General features: G+C 34.7%; 1 protein-coding gene across 6 annotated transcripts in view; it reads right to left on the bottom strand.

Moving 5' to 3' along the window:
- ANKRD17 (ankyrin repeat domain 17) overlaps positions 1–23131 on the bottom strand; it is a 154987-nt gene that overhangs the window by 49419 nt on the left and 82437 nt on the right. For 4 of the 6 annotated variants that reach the window (XM_041726240.1, XM_041726239.1, XM_041726238.1 and 1 more), the window contains exons 3-15: positions 21747–21903; positions 18173–18320; positions 17752–17899; positions 16360–16593; positions 13879–13973; positions 11551–11788; positions 9625–9816; positions 9125–9234; positions 7257–7344; positions 5410–5537; positions 5024–5167; positions 4507–4609; positions 2280–3032 (exon numbers count right to left, since the gene is read on the bottom strand). In XM_041726240.1, coding sequence (XP_041582174.1) covers positions 2280–3032; positions 4507–4609; positions 5024–5167; positions 5410–5537; positions 7257–7344; positions 9125–9234; positions 9625–9816; positions 11551–11788; positions 13879–13973; positions 16360–16593; positions 17752–17899; positions 18173–18320; positions 21747–21903 — 2538 coding nt within the window. The remainder of the gene's footprint in view (positions 1–2279; positions 3033–4506; positions 4610–5023; positions 5168–5409; positions 5538–7256; positions 7345–9124; positions 9235–9624; positions 9817–11550; positions 11789–13878; positions 13974–16359; positions 16594–17751; positions 17900–18172; positions 18321–21746; positions 21904–23131) is intronic. The other 2 variants (XM_041726243.1, XM_041726242.1) reach the window with 1 other exon arrangement.

Here is a 23131-nt window from a genome sequence, read left to right on the forward strand (position 1 = left end):
AAGGCGCAGCAAGGGCAAGGTGTTAAGACTGGTTAAACAGGGAACTGATTTTGCTATGGCAAGTACAGAGAACAGAGAAGATAGAAGATGTGGGTCAGCCAACTACTAGAGAAAAAGAGACTGAACCTTACAAGAGCAGTCTAAATAAATGGGAGCTGAAAAATAAAGAACAGGTTATGCTGAAGTGGAGAAAGAAGACTGAGCCTAAAAAAAGGTGTAAAATATCAAGAAGCCCAAAGAAAGAAATGGAAATGATCATTAGTCGACCTAAAGAACAAGTAGTACCACAGGAGCTGTTTAAAGAAAAGTGAAAGTGAGTGCAGGAGTATATGTATTTATGCATGTGCACATGCATGATGACAGGGATGGACTGTGGGTAAGTGGTTGGATGTTTTTAATCCTGTTCTTCCTTCTGGTCATCTCTCCTTTCTCCATATAAATGGGCATAATAAAGTGGTGAAGTATTTTTATAATGAGAAGTATTTGCTATATTTCCTAAAAAGTTAAGTGCTTTTGAAATTTTTGTATATGAAAACACCTGTAACATAGAGGCAGAATTTAAGTGTTTTTGTTTGGTAAACCAATCAACAGAAAACCTATTTCACAAATCTCCAATAATTCTGATCAGCATAAAAACTGTACAGCTATACAACGTACAATGTTGATAAGTATGCCCAAGAACATCATGTAAATTCTAATAGCATATCAAAAGTTTTTAACTATTCATTGGTAGGAATGTCCATTCTTCATTTAACTAGATAAATAACACTTAACTACACATTCTTTGGTAGTTCAACTGACATAACAGAAAGACTATCATTATGACCTAGATTAATGGACATATAATTAAGAGCAATTTTGGGACTTTTGGCTACTGTACTCCAATTTTCATAAGATACTAATGTTTCTTTAATTGTATTCCCAATTATTTTATCCAGCTAACGGTGGCTAATAGTAATTCTTAAATCTACAGAAAAGTTTTATATTTATCACTATAAGAATCCTTACAGTTCTTATTAATGATTACTAGGACTTTTTCTGAGGTAGTTACTGTACCCTCTAAGATTAGTTCAATCCACATAATACCGCTTGGGTGATATTAAAAGACAACCAGGAAAACTTAAAAGCAATTTGTTAATAAACTTCTGTCTCATTAGCTGGTGTCTTAGTTTCTGAATGTTAGCTAAATATCACTCAACACTATAAATTTTCCTTTATTCTTTTAAAAGATGCAAGACAAGTTACAGATATAATTTCATCATAATATGTAACATTGCCACAACAGTTTCAAAAGTAAAAAAACTCAATCATCTTTTAGGTATAGATCAAAGAATTAAAAAAAGGGGAAGAGAGCAGATAAAAACTACCAAATATCAATGACTTACTTTGTTTTCCCCCTTTCCTTCCTTTTCAAATTTTCTTTATCTTTTTCTTAAATGAAGAAAATTATCCTTCTTAGTATGACATTCTTATGGTTTATAATCCTATAAAACCTCATTCTACCACTGTTACAGAACTCATGAAAAGCACATACCAAAAGTTAGAATCATTAAAACAACCTTCTAAAATATTTCCTCTTGCCAATGAAACTAATTATTAAGGAATAAAATTTCTTTGGCTACACATTTAAAGATATATCATTTATGATACTGTCAGGGGACCACACCTTCCCATAATACAATTAGAAAGAGAACTATACATTAACATTCACAGGGGATAAAACCACTGACATACAGTATAATCAAACCCTGTTTGGTTTGGTACTTTATTATTGTTGTAAAGGTGTTTAAGTTTTTTTTTTTTTAAATATCCATCAGGTTTGAAGTCTGATCCATTAGGATATAAAGTATTTCTGTTCACAAATAAACTTCCTGATGTGTCCTATTTGTTTTGCACTTCAACTTCTATCAATTTCCCAGTTTATTGGTGTGAATACAGAAGCACAAAAGCCAAAATTCAATCTTAGTATTCTTAACTTAAAGAGAAAAAATAAAAACAAAAAAAACTCAAACATCAACCCCACTACTGAAAAAAACCTAGATTCCCAGCCTACACAGCTAAGCCAAAAAGTTTCAGTCACTTGTATTGCATGAGCTAATCTTTAATTCGACCTGTATCCGTCTGAGAACTTCTGAGATTGAACTAATATTTCTAAGGATATACATGGGTCAAGAGTCCAAAAATAGTTCTCAAGTTGGGTAACGGCAAAAATTCTGGCACACTCTTACTCGCCTTAAGCAAATCATATTTGATACCTGCTCATAACAATATAAACCCACCTGCCATGATGTCATCCAGCGTGTCATTGAGGGTCTGAGCAGGGCTGGCTACCATTAACCCTTGTTGTGTTTCTGTCAGAATTCCTTGCCCCAGCCCTGCCAACTGTGCTTGGCCCAGTACTGGCTGTCCAACTATCACTCCTTGAAGTTCTGTAAGATTTGCGATGGACCCTGGAGGCAAGGGACCTGCCGCCAGAGGCAAAGCTTGAGGCATGGCCAGAGGCTGGATTGGTGCAAAACCCATCTGAGCAGCAGTCTGCTGGGGTTCATCTTTAAGCAAAACGGGATCCACTTGCTGTAACCGTGCATAGTCTCCCTCGGAAAGCTGTTCTCCAACCCCAACTGGAGTTAGTAGTCCCAGATGTTGGCAAGATTGTTGCTGCTGCTGCTGAAGTTGAATTCTTTGAGCTTTAACCTCTAGATACTGCTTTTTTAGCTGCTGCTGAGTTTTCAGTTGTAACTCTCGTTCTACTTTCTGTAGTTCCTCCAAAATCTTTTGTTTCTTCTGAATTTGTTCCTCCCTTGTTTTGTTCAGCTCCTCGATCTTCTCCTTGGTAAGTTGGTCAGCGTGAGCCAGTTCCAAGGACTGCAGCTGTGCATTCTTTTCTATGGCTTCTTTTATCCTCTGTTCCAGTTCTGTTAACTTTCCCTGAGCCTCTTCTACAATGCTCTCTGGAGACTGATTGGTGATGTAACCCTGTACATCCTGGCTGTTTGCTGGCAAATGGCTGCTGGACTTTTGTTTAGAAGCAGCTGTGTGAAAAAGAAACCCCCTCAGAAGTGCACATGAATGGCATCCTCATTACAGAGTTACTGTTGGGAGGTTTAGTGCCAACAGTTATGCACCAAGTTATTATATCCACAGAAGGTGAAAATGCACTGTTAAGGAGTTTAAAAACAAATCCACCTTCTTTATCATAAATATAGAATGTATGTATTTTATGTGCATAGAGTTATCTTTGGGAAATTAATTTTAAAAATATCACATGGCTAAAATTAGACAATAGAGGGATGCAGGTCTGTGATATCTAAGTGGTGCAATTAAAGTAAAATCTAAGACTATGTGTAGACACTTCATCTGGTCATAAAGATGTAAAAACTTATAAGAACAGAAAAATAATGCTAGATTATTAAGATGCAGGGAAAACTTAGACCTCTAAGTCAAGGTTTTTCCACATTTGATAGCCTATGTCTTTTAGACACACACACATACACACAGAGAGTACCCAAACCACTGAGAAGTACCAGGAAATTTAAATCCAACTAAAATTTGTCTTTGCTGGGGGCCTACCATCTTCAAGACTGATTAAGGCAAGATATAAATTCACATATTCACACAGCTACCTGGCCGGTAGAGAATTGGGATTCAGTTTCCCTGGAAGAAAAGATGCTGGACTACGCCATCCACTGTATCTTCTGACAGCCAGGTGAATAAACAGATCTGGCTACAGGTATAGCAATCAGTTGTTTGCTATACCAACTCAAAAAGGTGCCAAGGCTCTAGATTGGTAGTAGTGACTGTAAAGAACTGGTGGAAATACTTAGTATCTTGTTGGTAAAATAATATAGGTAGCCAAAAACCAAAAAATTAAAACTGCATTGGTTCTTCAGGTCAAACTTTTAAAAAGAAAAATTGATTCAAACTGGTAGCTATAATGTTTTGGGACATAACTTAAGAACATGCATGGTGTAACATCCACAAGTCAAATATGGACCTCAGAATTCTAGAGAAACAAACAAGCATATCTGAAGTAACTTTCAATTATTGGTTGAGAAAAGGCAGCCCAGATATAAAATCTCTATTAAACCAGTTATTCTAAAATATATTTTAATTTTGATCTAAATTGTCAATCTTAAGCCTTGTATCACTATAGAAATTTAAATAATTTACAAAAATGTCACCCAACTATACCCAGGCCTAATATTTTAACATGAATAGAAATGACCAGTTATGAGAGGAAATCATGGATAATCAGAACTGCATCAAAGATGAGCATCTGAATTTCTCCTGCTACTACTGATAATTCTAGCATAAATTTGTGCTATTACCTATCTTCTCTCCCAATAACATGCCTTATTCATTAGGAAAAAAATCTTTTTAACTATGTCAATTAGTAAAATTCACTTTTTGTGGAAAAATAATTATAAATGGCTAGGTTTTTCTTTGTAAGCTTATCATTTTTACCCAGATAACATGTAAAAAACAGTCTTCAGAAGTATAACTGACCTTTATTCCTAATGGGAAGAGTAGTGGCAACATTGGCAGGTGGTTTGTCAGGCTCCTGAGGTGGGACAACCATGGGCAGTGCTTGAACTGGTACACGAGGAGCCTAAGACAAAGGAAATTGATTATACTTCTGCTTTTCCTACACACTTCATTAAATAATAGCCTTTAAATTAAGAATTAAGTTACAAACACTCTCCAAAATATTTGTAACATGGTATTAACCTCAGATATTGACATACTTACTTAAAATATGTTGGTACCAAATTATTTTCCATAACATTTTTTTAAGTGGATTTTGAATTCAAATGATTATTCTGGCCACAGTAAGAAAGCGAATCAAAATCAAACCAATCTACAATCTGAATATTATACCAGATTATCATTAACCATTTCAACTACATACTTATAAAGAACCCTACATATTATAACAAAAAATAGTCAAATCTAGTTTACACTGAAACTATGAGCCAAAGAGTTATCTAAGGAAGATATAAAATGTTTTAGTTTTGAATCTTACCCTATTTAAATCATGAGATGGGGGGGTTAACTGAGTGACATCTGGTGGAGGGGCTGAAAGCAAGTTATTAGGGTAGTCCAAAAGATAGCAAACAACACTTGTATGGCCACCTTTCGCTGCTTCTATTAACATAGTTGAGCCATCCTAAAGAGTGGGTATGGAAGGAGAAAAAAAATTTTTTAAATAAGCTAATTTATAGAACCAGAAAATACATAAAATCCTAGGTTTAGTAAAGAACACTTTCCTCTAATAAAACAAAACAAAAAAAAAATGAATATACTTAAAATGCCAGTATAAATGGAACTGGTAGATGTTATCTTGTAATGTTCAATAGTGAAAAACACTGTAATGTACATAATGCTACCCGAAACATTTGAATCACATACTTTTAAACGATGAGTAGGATCTGCCCCATGAGCCAAAAGTAGTTCCACCACTGCCAGATGACCCCCTGCACAAGCCAGGGACAGTACAGTATGGTCATTATTAGCTGTGGTTCTGTTCACATTCGCTCCTAAAACAGACAAGACATAGCAAATCATGTTAGTAGACAGCTGTTTCTTAAATTATGGTAAATTTCAAAATCATATAGAGACAATAGTATAATGAAGATCCACATACCCCTTACCCAGCTTCAATGATTATAAACACACAGCCAATCTCATTTCACACAAACCCTTATCAATTCTCCTCTTCCATCCTGAATTACTCTAAAGCAAATCCCAGGCAAACATGACATAATTTCATCCATAAATATTTCAGTATGCACTGACAGAAGATAAGGCTAAATGTATATATTATTCCTAATGTAATCAGTTCTAAAAAGTAAAGCAGAAAATTTTATCTACATGGTAAATTCCTCCATAAAACGTAACAAGAAAAATTGACTAAAAGCCAGTAAGAATAAAGCACACTGCCCTCAATGGGCTAACTATGCAGAGAATTAACGAAGAATAGAAAATAATAGTACTATGGACTTTTTTCACTGGGAAAAAATCTGAGAATGAAAACGGGTGCACTGCACCCTCTATATGAATTCATCTCCGACTTAAGCCATTGTGCTAGACAATGTGGGAAATGGAAATAAAATAGCAGGATGAAGATGGAATCAGATTCACTGAAATTTATCAGAGAAGAGAAAGGACAGTAATTATACAAATAATTCCATTCCTGAGAATACTATGGTATAAACTGGTATATACATCAGAAGTGTTCAATTTGTTTAAAATAATTTGACCAGTAAGTTGTTTTTGATTTCCTTTTCCTATAAACAAATACAAACTTGAGATTTCTTTAGTATTCATGCTAAGAAGGAAGGAATATATATTGCTTTTTTAATTGTACAAGGCCTTTACAGTCTTTCTTTTAAATGCTGAATCAGGGCAGCCTGGGTGGCTCAGCGGTTTAGCGCCGCCTTCAGCCCAGGGTGTGATACTGGAGACCTGGGATCGAGTCCCACATCAGGCTCCCTTCATGGAGCCTGCTTCTCCCCCTGCCTGTGTCCCTGCCTCTCTCTCTCTCTCTGCGTGTCTCTCATGAATAAATAAAATCTTTAAAACAAATAAATAAATGCTGAATCAAAAGTAAAATCTTTCATATTCTATACTTAAGAATATGATGAAATCTGCATTAAAACTGTTTCAACTTGAACTTATGTAGTGAACACCTAACAAATAATGTAAAAGAAGTATTAAGATGCTACTTGTCATTTAAAATGGTTTTTGATATTCAAAGTAGAATTACAGACCATAGATGAAAACCCTCCATGCATTTTGGTCACATTTCAATTTTAAATATTTTTTGTGCCATATTTATGATTATTTCTCTATATTTCACAAAGAAAGAAAGTTAGGCCCAAGGAAATGTAACGTAGAAAAGTGACTTGCCCTTAAGTAAGTTAGTGGCAGAAACCTAAGAATTCAGCTTTCAAGATCTATTATTACATAAACAGAACAGACTTTAAGTAATCTAAACTCTTAAAGTTTTTACATAGAGAAATTTTTCTTTTAAAAAATTTTTCACAACAAGGGTGGTATTCAATATGACAATTCTTCATAGTTCAGAAATATTCATTGCATTGCAGGATGTTTATCAACCACCCATTTACAAAATTTCAGTAGCATCCTTCTTCCAGCGTTACCCTCAAAACATCCTTTACCTCTCAACCTCTAAATACCTGAGGGCAGAGAATAGACAGCTTTGGAGAAAAAGCTACTGCTTTACACAAACCTACCTTTACTAATTAAGAACTGAACAGTACAAACATGACCAGCTCTTGCAGCTTTCATTAAAGGAGTCCTTCCACCCTCAGATTCATGTTCCTATTAAAAAAGCACAGACTTAATTGATATTTAATTGCTAGTGAACAGTTGCTCTGTTCAAAATCAAAATCAAAAGGAAAATAATTGTATATTAAATATCAGGCTTTAAATCTAAATAAATTAAAAATTATGCTTTGAAACAAATTAAGGAATATGTTTTAAATTTAAAAATATCTCAAATTAGAAACATGTTCTACAGATATAATTTAAGAACTGAAGTTATATTCATATGATTGTGATACCCTCATCTAAATTCATCTGGGTATTTTTTACTTCTCTCTCTACCAAAAGGCCTATGGAATTTGAACAGTGAATGGCCCTCTAGCACAGCCTTCTCCAATCAGCATTATTAGCATTATTCTTGTCCACTCCAAGTTATTTTCCTTTTGTAAGTTTGTATCCTACCTGTATGTATTTCTGCAAGTACATCATTCCCTTTCTTTTTTTTTCATCATTCCCTTTCTTTATAGACTTCCCATTAAGTCCATATTACCTTATTTGAAAACATCAAAGCTAGTGATTTAGTATCTAGGAAACCATCAATTATAAGATATTACTAGAGAGTTCTTGGTCTCAAAAGGATGGATAATCTATTGCATTCTTGTGATTGTTCATATATGAGAACACTATTGGAGAAATTTTCAGATCTTAGAATATAAAGGTATGAGAAAAAATACATTTCATAAAGCATTATATATATGCCATTATACATAATATATGTATAAAATATATATAATGCATATATTTTAACATGCACATCTGATGAGTAATTTTTGATTGTTCTCTTATGCCACACACTAAGTTGTTTGAATTGCAATTAACTAAGGAAGATTATTATGTTGCTATATATTTCACAGCTACTGTGGTAAACACTGGAAATACAGTTCTTAAGCCAAACAAGTTCAAAATCTAATATGGAAGAAATATGCCCACAACTAATCAGAACATAACAAGTGTCGTAAGTACTTCAAGTGTTGTACTAGCACACTAACTGAAAGAGATCACAATAGTAATCCAAGTCCACCATTTCCTTCCATAAATGAGGAAAGAGAAGTGAAATAAAATTTACCAAACTAGTTAATGGAGTAGTCTGTTTAGGCTTGCATGTGAATTTTTGTCATAAACTAGAACTTCTACAGGAATACACATTTGCTTGTTAATCTCAGCCTCAAGACTATATGGTTACTTAAGTTTTAACTACGTCCTCATGTCTTAGTGCTACTCCCTCACACGCTGGAAGTGCATTTTATCCACATACATTTGCTTTTGCTTCCCTACCTCTCAGGCTATATTCACACTACTTCTTCCAACTGGAATATCTCTTTTGTCACAACATTGTCATATTTACCTTTTTAAACCTTATCCAGCCCAAAATATAATATCTCAGATGACCTCTTAACCTCTTCTGAGCTTCTTTACTGTCTGTACTTTTCCTATGACATCTACCTCAGTATTTCATCCTTTTTACTAAATTATAATTTATTTGATGGAAAAGACTACTTATTAAATACTTATCTTCTAAAAATAGCTAAATACCTAAGAAAAATCAATTTGCACTAATATATTAACATAAAATTTCCTCTTTTTTTATGGGACACAAAGGGTAACAGACTGGATAACCCTGCCAACAAGAATAATAAAGGACACTAATGAAAGAAAAAAATGGCAAAAAAGGGCAACGCAAATTAGAATAAATACCTTTTGTCTCTCATCTCCATTGAAAACGTTAATTTCTTATCTTGGTTTTAAGTATTAGGATCTAAAAAGTGACATAGCTTACCAGATCTGCTCCTGCCTGAAGCAGGACATCTGCTACATCAGTATGACCATTTTCACAGGCATACGTTAGTGCTGTATCCCCTGTTGCTGTTGTTGCATGAACATTAGCTCCTGCAGTAGTAGTAAACAATAGAGACTTAATGCAAAACCCAGAAGATATAAATGATAGAAATGGAAATTTCTTCCACATAAGCCATATCTCCTCAAATTAAATAAAACACCCTATCCTTTTCTAGAAGTAGAGAATATTATCAGCATCTTTAAAAGCAAAAAAAAAAAAAGAAAAAAGAAAAAAGAAAAAAATAATTACTGCTTGAAATTAAAGCCAGAGATACTTTAAACAGAAATAATGTGATTTATGCAGAATACACACAAGTTTACTATATTTTTTACCACATTTTAAAATATACATTGAGCGTATCTGAAGAAAGTTATTTACATTATAACTTTTGCACCTGAATAATTCATGTAAAAAACTCCTCCCAAAGCAAAAATGCCTACCTGCAGCTAGTAAGTATTTAACTAACTCCAAATGACCCTCTTGAGCAGCTTCCATTAAAGGGGTAGAACACCCAAGTTCAATATCAGCTCCTGCCTTTATTAGAAAGTCTGCCACTTCCAGAAAGCCTCCACAACATGCCAGAGTCAAGGCAGTTTCTTGAGTTTCTTCTGTCTGTGCATTGATATTTGCTCCTAGAACAAAAATTCTAATTATTTTAAGAAAGTCATTAATTTATTCCAGAGATAAGCAAAACATGATGGTTTCCTAATAACTATACTTCAAAAATGAAAATGAGTTTTACTATTTTACTAAACAAAAAAGTGCTTCTCCCCAACTCTGAAAGGTGATTACAAATGAAAATGATTAAAAATATACCCACAAGTCAATATTTGATGCACACAGCTGCACATAAGATTTATTCAGCCAGAAAGTACAAGCCAGGTGATAAAAGGACTTAGAAAAATAAACTACATTCCCTTGTTATAAAGATTCAAAAATGATGATGATGATGATGATAGCTCACATTTAATACACCATTACTATTTGCCAGGTAATATTTGAAAGCATTTTTACATCATCTATTTTAATGCTAAGGAAATTGAGGTTCATTAATTTGCCCAGGACCACAACATTATCATTATCACTACTACCACCATCACCACATATAAAGAAGAGAGTGTTCAAAAAGCTTTATATAAATATATATGTATATATATTTATAGGTATATGTTCACAACAACCCTACAGACGACAAAATTCAGGCACAGAAGATTAGGAACTTGCCTAAAGTTACAAAATTGGCAAGCCGTGGAGCTAGGATTCAAACATAAGAAATGTGCTATAAAACCCCAGCTTTGGGGGCGACTGGGTGCCTCAGACGGTTAAAGGTCTGCCTTTGGCTCAAGTAATGATCCCAGGGTCCTTGGACAGAGAGCCCCATATCAGGCCTCTTGCTCAGCAGGGAGACTGCATCTCCCTCTACCTCTGCCTGCTGTGACCCCCCACCCCGCTGTGCATTCTCTAATAAATTAAATCTTAAAAAAAGAAAAACAATCCAGCCTTTAAAGTTCTATCCAATAAGGTTTTAAAAAATGTGCCACTCATCTTAAATTTGTCCAAACAAAAACTTTACTACTAAAAGAGATAAAATCTGGCTACAAATATAGAGACAGGAAACTACTTCTAAACTAAAGGTGGGATCCCTGGGTGGCGCAGCGGTTTGGCGCCTGCCTTTGGCCCAGGGCGCGATCCTGGAGACCCGGGATCGAATCCCACATCAGGCTCCCGGTGCATGGAGCCTGCTTCTCCCTCCGCCTGTGTCTCTGCCTCTCTCTCTCTCTCTGTGACTATCATAAATAAATAAAAATTAAAAAAAAAATAAAAAATAAAAAAATAAAGGTATCTTAATATTGTAAAGTAACTGTTTCACTTTTCCTAAACATAAAGTCCACTGTGTCCTGACTCCTTGACAGTTTCTTATAAACGCATTCTTACATTCTTATCAAGTTTGTCCTTATGATAGGACTCCCCACACTGTGTTTCATGAAACACTAGATATATTAATACCATGTATTAATATTTATTTAGGTGTTTATTAATAGGTGTTTGGTCCCAAAAGGAATTCTCTCAACTTTGAGAAATGTTGAATCTCATATATGTCCTACATTATCTACAACCCCACCTCACCCTTAGTTCTGTTTTTATGCACAAAGTATACCATGCCTGAAAACTCTATTAAAGGTCTATTTGATTTTGTTCAGCACAGTTTAGGAAATTATTTTCAAAGCAAATACTTTCTCATTCATTTCTGCGACAACACCTTGTTACAAATCTACTTGAAAGATGAAACACAAAAACCCAATTTTAGAATATTGTAATCTTACATTTCAAACATTATGCTTTCCTGTTTTCACTGGTATGGTTACCTTGGCCTAGAAGTAATGCCACCATTTCTTCATGTCCTTCACGGGCTGCTTCCATCAGTGGTGTATAACCTTCATCATTGACCTCTTCTAGGCTAGCTCCTCTTTCAATGAGTAAAGCTGCAAGTTCCACATGCCCACCACATGCAGCCAAAGTCAATGGTGACTCAAATGAATCAGCAGGCATGTTCACTTGGGCACCACTGTCAAGAAGTAACCTAGCTACTTCAACATGGCCATCCTAATTACAATGCAATTTAAAAAAATTAAATCAGTACCATTTAAAAAAATTGTTAAAAATATGAACACTTATCAATTACTATACAATGAAGATTTATTTACTGATCTCCATTCAAATAAATCTACACTTAACAGTTGAGAAAGCCAGTATTAAGAATTTCTGTGGCATAGACTAGGAAATAGAGATTGAGGCTATGAAACATGTAGAAAAATAATACCTTCCTTCAAGCAAGAGGCTTATTAACCACTGGGGATAAAAAGACTACTAGGAAATAACACCAGCACCACATGGTATATACTTAAATGCTACATGAATAAAGGTTATAAAGGGAAAGTAGGATTTTTATAGAAACCTTAAGGAGAAGCAAACTTTTCATTTTCACTAGGTAGAAAAAGAAGAATGCAATATACTTTTTGGAGAAAGCAAGAGAAATGTAGATGATGTGTTAGGGGAAAGGGAACACAATATTTACATGGTACTTCCTTTTTTTGTTCAATGTTTTCAAATGCCAGTGAAAATTAAAAGAAAAGGAAGTCTCTCTGACTATCTTCTGCCTCCTTTGCTGGTCTCCCTTTCCCTACAGCTTTCCTAACTATATGCAACTCCAAGGCTCTCTTTCCTTTTTTGCCTTTGATATAATTTTTCCTTCTATATATTACCTCATAGACATTTCATCTTCTTTTGAACATGAAACACCCATTTTTTTTTTTGCCTCTGTTCTTGCCATATTGCACAACTTTAATGCCCCATTACAATGGTTACTTTGTGTTCCTGCAGTTCAGAATTTTCTTTCTCCCTAGACTTCCTTTAAAGTCCAGCTTAAAATCCCAATCTCTTATCAAGCTTCAAAATGTCTGGCTACTACCAATATCTTTTATCTACTTGTAACACTAACAGTATATGCTGATTAGGTCTGCAGAATGCTCCATTTTAATTTCTTAATCTGAATACTTCTCTAGTGGGGATCACAAGCAATATTTTAAGTTCCTTAACCATGTGGATATTTTGGATGTATTTTTAACACATTATAGTATTTCATACTCACAATAACCTGAGAGAAAGATATTACCCTAATTTTAACAGATGAGAACTTGGGACCTTCAAAGAAAACTCATTTCTTCAAAGGATAATTCACTAAAACAAATACTGGCTGGCAATAAAGAAAACAAAGATAATTCAAGTCTAAATTAACTATCTGATATTTCTAAAAATTATTAAAATTTAACATCCTTTCAAAAATCCTCCGATGGGAAGTTGAGATAAAAAACTTAAATTCGGGATCCCTAGGTGGCTCAGCAGTTTAGCGCCTGCCTTCGGCCCAGGGCATGATCCTGAAGTCCCAGGATCGAGTCCCACATCAGGCTCCCTGCATGGAGCCTGCTTCTTCCTGTGCCTGTGTCTCTGCCTCTCTCTGTGTGTCTCTCCTGAATAAATAAAATCTTTAATAATAATTAAAAAAAAACCACTTAAATTCATTTGGGGCCTTTTTCTATCTTCTGCATGTTTTCCTCATAAATCTGCCAATAATGTTATTCTTATCCATTTCTGTGCCACAGATCACAGACTAAGATACAAAAGTTTAAGAATACTATTATTACCTGTTCCTAAGTACAAATGCTAAAAAAGATTCTTAAAAAAGGATTTAAGGGCTCAGAAATACCATATATAGGGGGGAAATGTTACACAAATAATACTTTAATTTCAAATTTTTCATTAAGTTAAATTATCAGTTTGATGAACGTGCTCTGCTTAGTATTATGCACATATTTTGTGGATTATATCTTCTCAATATCCTTGATCAACTCTTAAATAGTTGCATTTTGTGTCAACTATGTAATACCAGCATAGTTATAGGAAACTAAGAAAATAAAAGTAGTACTGTAAGCCTCCAGAAAGCACCTTTAATAGAAGGAATTATGTGTACAACTGGCTCTGAACACAAGTGATAATTCAGATACTTGAGGCTCTGCTCTACAATAAATCTATAATAAACAAATCTCTGAACTCAAGGAAAAGGTGCTCATCATACACTAGCCCTGTCTCTATGAAAAATATAGATCAACTTCATGTATGTATTTCACCAGTCTTACCATGCAAGCCTCCATTAGAGCAGTGTGCATTTCATCTGTTTTATGCTCTTGATCTGCACCTGCTTCCAAAAGAAATCGCACCATCTCTAGGTGTCCTAAACCAAAAATGCATAAGGTTAAAATAGTTTATTATTACAAAAAATATAAGAAAAATTTGCAATACTTTGAAAAGTTATATTTAACTTATAGTAATAAATTTATAAGCATAATACTAAAGTCAGCTGCAAGCTACCCTCAACTGTCACACATAAATCATACAAGTGATACTTGCTCTACTTCTTACTCTGTTGCCGATACTACAATTGTTGCTGCAGGTGAGCAAAGATGTCATTAAAAACCAAAACCCAGAATATCACCTCTACAACCTTTTAAGAGCCAGGGCATGCTGTATTTATTTATGCTACAGGACAAATCAGCTTTCACGACTTATGTAGTTTCAAATAAACCATATGCTTTAGTTCAAATAAAGACGCCTTATGAGTGGTTAAAAAAACAAGGTATTTTTTTAAAAAGGATTTCAGACACTAGGCAAGAAACAGTAGAAAAAGGACTAAATTTTTTCTAACTTTATTTGGAGGGAGTTGCAGTCAATTCTCAATCAATTAAGACTAAGGGGAAGGAGTGAGTGATAGAATCAAAAACAATTAAAACTAACTTCAGTGAGTAACTATACATCTTGCCATATCTTGTTTCACTAACTACCTACCTCCCTCCCTTTCTTCTCTGTCATTCTCCCTTCCCAAAGATCCACATCAATGTTCAGCTTCAGCCTGAGTTCTATTCCTTCCCCATCTCCTTCTTGTCAATCTTTGTCCTAGAAGACCTCACCCGAAATAGAGGAAAGGGAGAGGGTCCATGGATTCTTGTAAGTAGTAGAAATGTTCTCCACCAGCTCAGTTCTATATCCAGCTTCTAATTAAAGCCTGCAAGCCCCAACCTCAGACGCCCCTTGGAAAGCAGGGTGGGGCTACAAGCAAAGGAGAGAGGGAAGAGTAGTTATATGTAGCCCCATCTCAAAGCTCTTCTGGCCAGCTGGGACTTAGTAGTAAAATACAGCCAGTTCCGGGTTCAAAAGTATTTGTGAAAAGAGAGAGCCACCCAATCAATCAGCCTGCCCTGGAGAGGCTGTCCCAAGGCTTTAATTCCTCTCCTCTCAATGAAGATAAGCCTCTACTAATTACCAAACAGTACCGGGGGAAGTAAGGGACCTCAGCTGTGTTTCCTAACCATCCTTAATCTGAGACTCCCTTAACACCAGACAATGGAAAGCACTTTAGATAGAGCATATTCTCACATTTAACTTAAATTTTAGTCATTTACGTATCTAAGAATGATTTTAGCCACTTTTTAAAGGAAATTACTCCAGAAGACCTCACAAACCTTGGTCACTCTGAGATAGAATGAAATAAAACAAAACAAAACCAGGTCCACAACTAGGGTGTGGCAATTAAAGTCCTAGGTATATAATTTAAGGAGGTATTCCCTCACAAAATTGGTGGGGGAATTGATTCAGCCACTGAAAGTGAATGCTCCCTTAAATTTTCTACCCTGTCTTCTAAGAGCTTTTTCTTGATGCCTCAAGGTCAAGGATTTATCACTTATTTTATGATACAAAGAGGACACAGCTGCAGATGGTATGAAACACTGAACTGAATGGCTACGCAAAGTTTGCCTTTTAAAATTATAGCCACTGATCTGTCAAAAAGGTAGAATTTGAGAAGTATGTGGTTCTGTAGCTATCTTTTTAGAATCTAGGATCTAGAGCATTAACTAGCCGAAGACTGCAACTTTCCGGACAACTGTCTTGCCCTCTCAAAGGAGGGCATTTTTCTGTATTACCAGTATTTTCAGGGCGATTGACATCATTTAAAATATCACATACCCCTCTTGTACAGTTAAAATATGTATAGGTAGGTGTTTTTCTCTATTTCAACCAGCTCTTCCTTCTAACTTTATTAAATGTGTTGATGATAGTCTAAAATTGTTCTTTAGAATTCAGACTCCTCTCACACTTTTCATTTCTCAAATCTCCTCCTGTCTCTTCAATTTTTCTTCTTCTTAGTGTTATGAGAAATAGCTTAAGCAGCTTCTTGTTAATAGATCACCCTATTTTTATCGTATTTTCTTTTAAACTTACAGACTGAATGAATACTCATGGAGTCAACAGTATTCTTTTGTGTGAACTACGCAAAAGATTCTGACACAAAAACCACTAAAAAGTATAGTGCATAATTAAAATTAACTGTCTATATTTTAAAAGTTTACATATTAAACTCCAAAACAGTTTAAACATTTTTCTTTAATTATACTATATTCTATTACCACCTCTTAATTTACTTTTTAATTTTAAAACTATATTATATAAAATAACAGTCATATCATGCGTTTAAAAACTTTTTTTTGTTTTTTTGCCAATTCTAAATACAGTTTTATTTAAGAAAACTTTTGTTTTTTGTTTTTTTAAAATGTTTTATACCGTACCTTTGTAACAAGCTAATGTAAGGGCACTCTCTTTAAATTCATTGGAATGCGTATTAATGCCAGCCCCATTTTCTAGCAGCAATCTGGCTACTTCCACATGTCCAGCACTTCCAGCTTCCATTAGAGGAGTATGACCATTTTCATTATGGTCCTCAATACTAGCACCGGATTCCAAGAGCACCTTTACAACATCTACATAGCCTCCAGCACAAGCATATGTAAGTGCTGTATTGCCTATTTTAATTAAAAAAAAAAAAAAGATATTAATATAAAATACCAAAATAAGAGCCTAATTTAGCATCAAGAAAAAAACAGAAATGGAAGACTAAAATCTTAATTTAGATAATATATAGAATTCCTTTCCCATTGCCTTTTTATCTTACCGAAATCAACTCCCAGTTCTTTCCACTTAATATCAGGGTCAAATACATGTGGAAAACAGATACACTTACCATGATTGCAGAAATATAAAATAACTGAGCAATTCTGAAACTTTAACTTTTTATAGGAGAAAAAAGTTATGTTCATTCTAACTTTAATCAGAGATAAGTTTCACATGCTTTATTTTTTTGTGATTATAGTTATTCATCATATACAGATACATCTCATACTGTTCCTTTTAATCATACATATTTGTTTTCACCAGAACTTAAAACACCAGCTAACTGATCAAAGCTAAAGTAATTTTAAAAACGTTCCTTCTTGGATAATAGAAATCTCCCATGTTACAAGAAAAAAAAGATTAACATTTTGGGTAAAATAAGGATTTCTAAAACCCTTTCAAACCAGAACCTGTAAGATTCTAAAAATTATTTAAAATAGTTTACAAATTTGAAAATCTTACATGAGGAAGATGAACAAAATATATTTTCATATAATTTTAGAACTTTCATGTAAATCCATCTTTGCCCAAGTTTGAAAAAAAATGAAATGAGTTTAAACTTAAGTCATGTCCCTTGTGGGACACAATGTTTTCATAATACTTTCTTTTCTATAGGCCACAATTTAATATCAGTAGACAATGACAGACCTCCCTTTGTTCCCCTAGCCTTCCTGTTGTCCCTATCTTCCCTTCCCTTCTCCCCTGATTAACAGGAAATCTGGGTTGGAGAACTGTAGCCCATTTCCAAGAGGGTAGTCCTTCTAACTGCGCCAGCATTTAATTTAATCTAAAGTAACTTTAAAAGGCCAAGTGATAGCCCTTATACACCAAAGATGAGAAATTTTATTCAAAATATCGTCTATACTTTAATCCTAATACATAGCCTTATGCAAACATGCAGCATTTTATAATTAGAGAACTGCAGGAGCTTTACTAATGATTTCCATGTGAAATAATTATTACTGAAGGGGGTTCATACTTAACAAAACTGAAAAAGAAACATGCATAACCTGTTGAAGACTGTGCATTGACATCAGCTTTATGAGCTAGCAGCAACTTCACAATTTTGACATGTCCTCCATTAGCAGCAGCCATTAAAGGTGTAATGTCACCTTTGATTCCCCTATCTTCCACATTTGCATGCATTGCCAACAAAACCTTATGAAAGAAAAAGTTTAAATATTAGAAAATGATATATTCATCAAAATATATGGAACATATTTATGTTAACACCTACCTTCATTTATAGTAAAAGAGCCAACAACCACAAAGTGTATCTAGTAAAACTATTTGTTGAAATGAGTCTTTTGTTTTTGTTTTTGTTTTCTTTGAAATGAGTCTTAATGATTATGTTTAGAATTTCCCTAGCAAGTATGCCAGATTAAAAAACAAAAACACCAGAACCAATGTGATTATTTTGATAATACAAACCTGTGCAAGCTCATAGTATCCAGCAGAACAAGCTAAACAAAGGAGGCTCTCCCCTTCCTCAGTGTGCTCATTTACACTTCGCCCTTCAATGAGTAACTTTCGCACAGCATTTACATCTCCTTCTGAACAGGCTTCTGCCAAACTGCGGCTATTGTGGAAGAAACAGTATAATATTATGATATAAGAATATGAAAAATTACACAAAAGTATCGGCTTTTGAGGTAATTCTGAACAATAGTGCTAAACAAGAATGATTATTGCAATATGATCCATAATGAAAACAAAACTGAAAAAAATTTAAAAAGAAAGAAAACTGAAAATCATTCAGGTTCACTGAATTGAATTCACTTTAAAATCTATGTATAAAAAAAAAAAATCTATGTATAAAAGTCAGTGAATTAGAACTATCAATAAGATGTTTACAGCTATGCAAACAAAGGATAAAGTCCAATTTATTATCACTGGGAAAACACCAAAATTCTAAAACATAAAATTTATGGAAAATCACATGAACAAAATACAGGTAATAATTGTACTTCTTTTTGTTTGGCCAGGAGAACATTTATATAAAAGACAATAAAAATGTATTTAATTAACGGGTAAAACTTCTACTAATTAAGGTCTACCTGAGTTCTTCAATCAAAGGGAAATCAGACAGGAAAGCTTTAAGTATGTATTTTTGATTAAAGTATGAATAACTGATAAGGAGATTTTTTTTTTGAAGAATTTACTTGTACATCATATTTTGGTGAAGTCTGAAAAATACCCAGCAAGGCAAAGGTGAAATTCAAGCAAAAGGAGGGTGGAAAAAGTGGGACAACAGAAAATTAGACTGAGAGTAAAGGGACTGCCCTATAAACCTCCCAAAATAATTCCAACTATGGACATTTCTAAAGATTCTCTCTACTTTTGGATAAAATCCATCCTAAGAAAAACACCAAATCCAATGCTATTAATTAATATTCTCTTTATTTCAAATATGCATTAATTTTTACAGCATCCTCTTGAAGATCCTGTCATTTCTGATACTAATGGTATCCAAGGGTAACTTCTTTTCTATACCTCTATTATTACTACCATCCAGATTCAAGAACTTCACGTTTAGCCCAGATTATGGCAAAGTCTCCTTAACAGTCTTCCTACTGTTACCTTTGTTTTCCTTCAGACTCTTTTCAACAAGGCAGCCAGAGAGATACCGCTTAAAGGAAAGCAGATCATGTCACTGCTTTGTTCAGAATCCTCCATTTGCCCTCTAACTTCACTCACACTAAAAGCCAAAGTACTTGAGATCTTTCCAGTGGTAGGGTACCACACTGCTACTTTTACCTCTCTGGTTTCATCATCTATTATTCTCAGGCTTATTCTTGTCACATTAACTGGCTTTCCTGCTTTTCATAAAAAGCTCCAACTCCAAGATACATTATTTGCTGTCCCTCTGCCAAAATAGCCTCTCTGTCAGACACAGCTCACACCCTTACCAATTTCAGGACTTTGCTAAAAAGCGACCTTTAAAGTAAGGATTTCCCTGACTACTCTCTTAAAAGTACACTGATCTCTAACCCCAAAAACTGCCCTGGCACTTCCCCATTCAATTTTCCCCCATAGTTCTTATCATTGTGTGCCATGCTATATAGTTTACTTACTGGTTAATGGGATTACCCTCTTCGCAAAGTCAAAGTCTTGAATAGCACTTAGCTTGTCTCTTAATTTCCCATTTTACAGGACACTGACAGTCCCTACACCTAGTGCTCTCTATTACCACTAAACAAATGTAAGACAAATCTTTCCCACAAGACATTTCCTCTATAAGAACATACTTTTTCTCTCATTCAAGTGGGCTCTTTTTCTCTTCCTGAGGCACATACATACCCCTCCTCTACTATCCCATTTAGGCTTGCATTCAATTTCTTTATGTGTATGCTAGCTTTATTTTTTTTTTAATTTTTTTTTATTTATTTATGATAGTCAGAGAGAGAGAGAGAGAGGCAGAGACATAGGCAGAGGGAGAAGCAGGCTCCATGCCCCGGGAGCCTGATGTGGGATTCGATCCTGGGTCTCCAGGATCGCGCCCTGGGCCAAAGGCAGGCGCCAAACCGCTGCGCCACCCAGGGAATCCCTGTGTATGCTAGCTTTAAAATAAGCTTACAGGAACTACTGTAGCAATAGTTAAAACTCTGAATGTCCGAGCAAAGGGTACATTAGATCTAGCACATGGCACCACATTTAACTAATATAAAATCTAGCACATAACATCACTGAACTCCCCTATCTTTCTCAAGTTTTGCTGAATAAATGATTGTCACAAACATGCTCTACTGTTCTTCTAGTATATTCAATGCCAAAGAATCTGTGGACTTTTTATTTTTCGATTTTATTTCCTGCTTGAACTAGTTTTAATATACTCTTCAAGATGTTTTTAACTTTCTTTTTTGCCAGTCTCGGCAAGTACCACATTTAAGAGAGTATCCGTAATACCATATGGTAGTAAAACTGACCATGAAGAAATACAACATGAAGTTAACTTAAGGAGAGTCAATCCATGAGAAGAATAGTAAATTTAAAAAAACACAAAAATCTGGACCAATAAAGATGAACACCGCAAATTCATATTCTTATTCATATTATACAACCTCTTTCATGCCCTTTAAAGATATCACATATAAACACTATTTTACAAGAGACAATCCTTCCTTAAATGCTGTATTTTTTATTTTCTAAACCATACATAACAGAATACTCCCATTTTCTCAACTATTTAAAGGCAACTGATAAATAAAATAGTATCATTTTAGAGGAAAACAAGCCTCTGAGGAAGCAAAAAAAGTATATTAATAATTCTTTTCCATTTGTTTTCTTGGAGCTTATTTATATCCATTTTTCATATACTATTCACAATTGGTTTTTTACATGAGATGGTATGATTTTTATTGTGTAAGATCATCAGAAAAACTTAAAAAACCAAAGTTACAAAATATTCACCGAACCCTTACTAACTGTGAAGTACTATATAAAAGGAATTGTAGGGCATACACACACACACACACACACACACACACACACACACACACACCAAAAAAAAAAAAAAAAAGCCCCTCGGACTCACTTATATTCAAATTATGGGAACTAGATCTATGATATTTTTTGAACACTATAAAACAAAAAAATAAAAACCTTGCTCTTTAAAATGGTTAGAGCTATGCAATGAACTAGAAAATGGCATGACTAATTAGAAAGCATTTATTTCTTTGTCACCAAAATATTAAAAGAAAACATAATCAAAGTAGGCGAAAGGTCTTTTATAACATATTAAGAAGTCAGCCTTGCAGTCACCACTGTCCCAAGGTCTGCCACTAGTCAGCTATTTGCTCTTGATTAGGTTATTTGCTTCTATTGAGCTTTTCAGAATAAAAGGAAAGTAAAACTGAAACAGTTTGCCTTAAGGCTCTTTGTGAATAAAAATAAGATGTCAAATATAAAGAGTTAGTTCCATGCCAAGCACAAAATAAAGGCTCAGTGAACGTTAGCCATTTTTAAGAAAATGTTTTTATATTGATCACAGAGAAAACGTACTTACTTGTCCGACTGCCCTGCATTTGCTGTGCTCTCAGCTCTCATACGGGTAAGTGCAGCAGCAGCTTCATCCAACGCACAACTAACAGATGATGTCAACCTCCGAAGCACTTCAGGATCTGCAAAGGCTTTACCATCAGCCGTAGATAATTTGCCTATTCCTATTATGTGATTTTCACACCAATATGGATATACCCAAAAGGAGAAACAAAGTAAAAGTCAAGTTACTTAACTCTCTATACATTAACGAACAATCTTTAAATGTTATACTTCACATATATATTGTATGTCTAAGATCTTTTGGGAAATCACTGTTCTCCAAATCTCTAATAACCTTATTCCTCCCATCTGGTCTATAGTGCTTGAACCCATGACTCTGGTGCCAGAAATGGGTCTTTGCCCTATGCTGGGACAATAAGGAGTTCCCTCAGACGTTTACCATATGTTTGGAAGAAGCTCTATGTTCAAAAGTTACTGAAATGCTAAGATGTGAGTCATGAACTATTTGGCCACTTTCATGATCACAAAGAGAGAGAGACTACCCAAAATAAGTCAATATAAAAGAAAGCAGAGAAACAGAAAGAAGACAGTTCTGATAAAAGTTATTTTTGACTCCTTGAGACCAGTAGTTCCAGAAGCCAGAACAATCCTCATACTTTTGGTAGATGCTCACTTTTGTTTAAGACTGTTTAGGTGGCCTGCTACCACTTGTGACCAAAAGTAGCCTAATAAGACATTACAGGCCACATTAAAGATAATATATGAGTACCTATTTATTTTAAATTATATCTACAACTCACTACATGTACTCAAAGTCATATCTAAAAACATTCAGAGCAGCAAAAGAATAAAAATTCAAAAGCAGAACTGGTTAATAACCATCTGCATGAAATATAACTTGCTGCTTTTCTGGGTTTCACTACAAAGCAAACGTATCTCTAACTTTTATTAGTCTAATTCAATGGTGCTGCCCATCAGTGGAGCTTTTCAAAAATATAGACATTAAGCTCTCCTACATCTAAGGATATAAATCATGAAGTAGGAGGTGAGGCCTAGGCACCTACATATTTGTAAAGCACTAAGAAGATTCTAATATACAGCCAGAATTAAAAACCTTTGCTCCAACTTGAACAAAAATAACTAATGTTATAATGCATATTAGACATCCCTGCTACTCAACATGTGGTACATGGACAAGAAACACTGCTATCATTTGGGAGCTTGTTAGAACTGCAGAATCTTGGGGGCACCTGGGTAGCTCAGTCGGTTTAGCATCCGACTCTTGGTTTTGGCTCAGGTCATGATCTCAGGGTCATAAGATGGAGTCCTGAAGCCCCACATCCGGCCCCCACGTTGTGGCCTAGGTGGGATCTGCTCTTGGAGTGGAAT

The sequence above is a fragment of the Vulpes lagopus genome, chromosome 12, assembly GCF_018345385.1.
Source record: "Vulpes lagopus strain Blue_001 chromosome 12, ASM1834538v1, whole genome shotgun sequence".
Lineage (NCBI taxonomy): Eukaryota > Metazoa > Chordata > Mammalia > Carnivora > Canidae > Vulpes > Vulpes lagopus.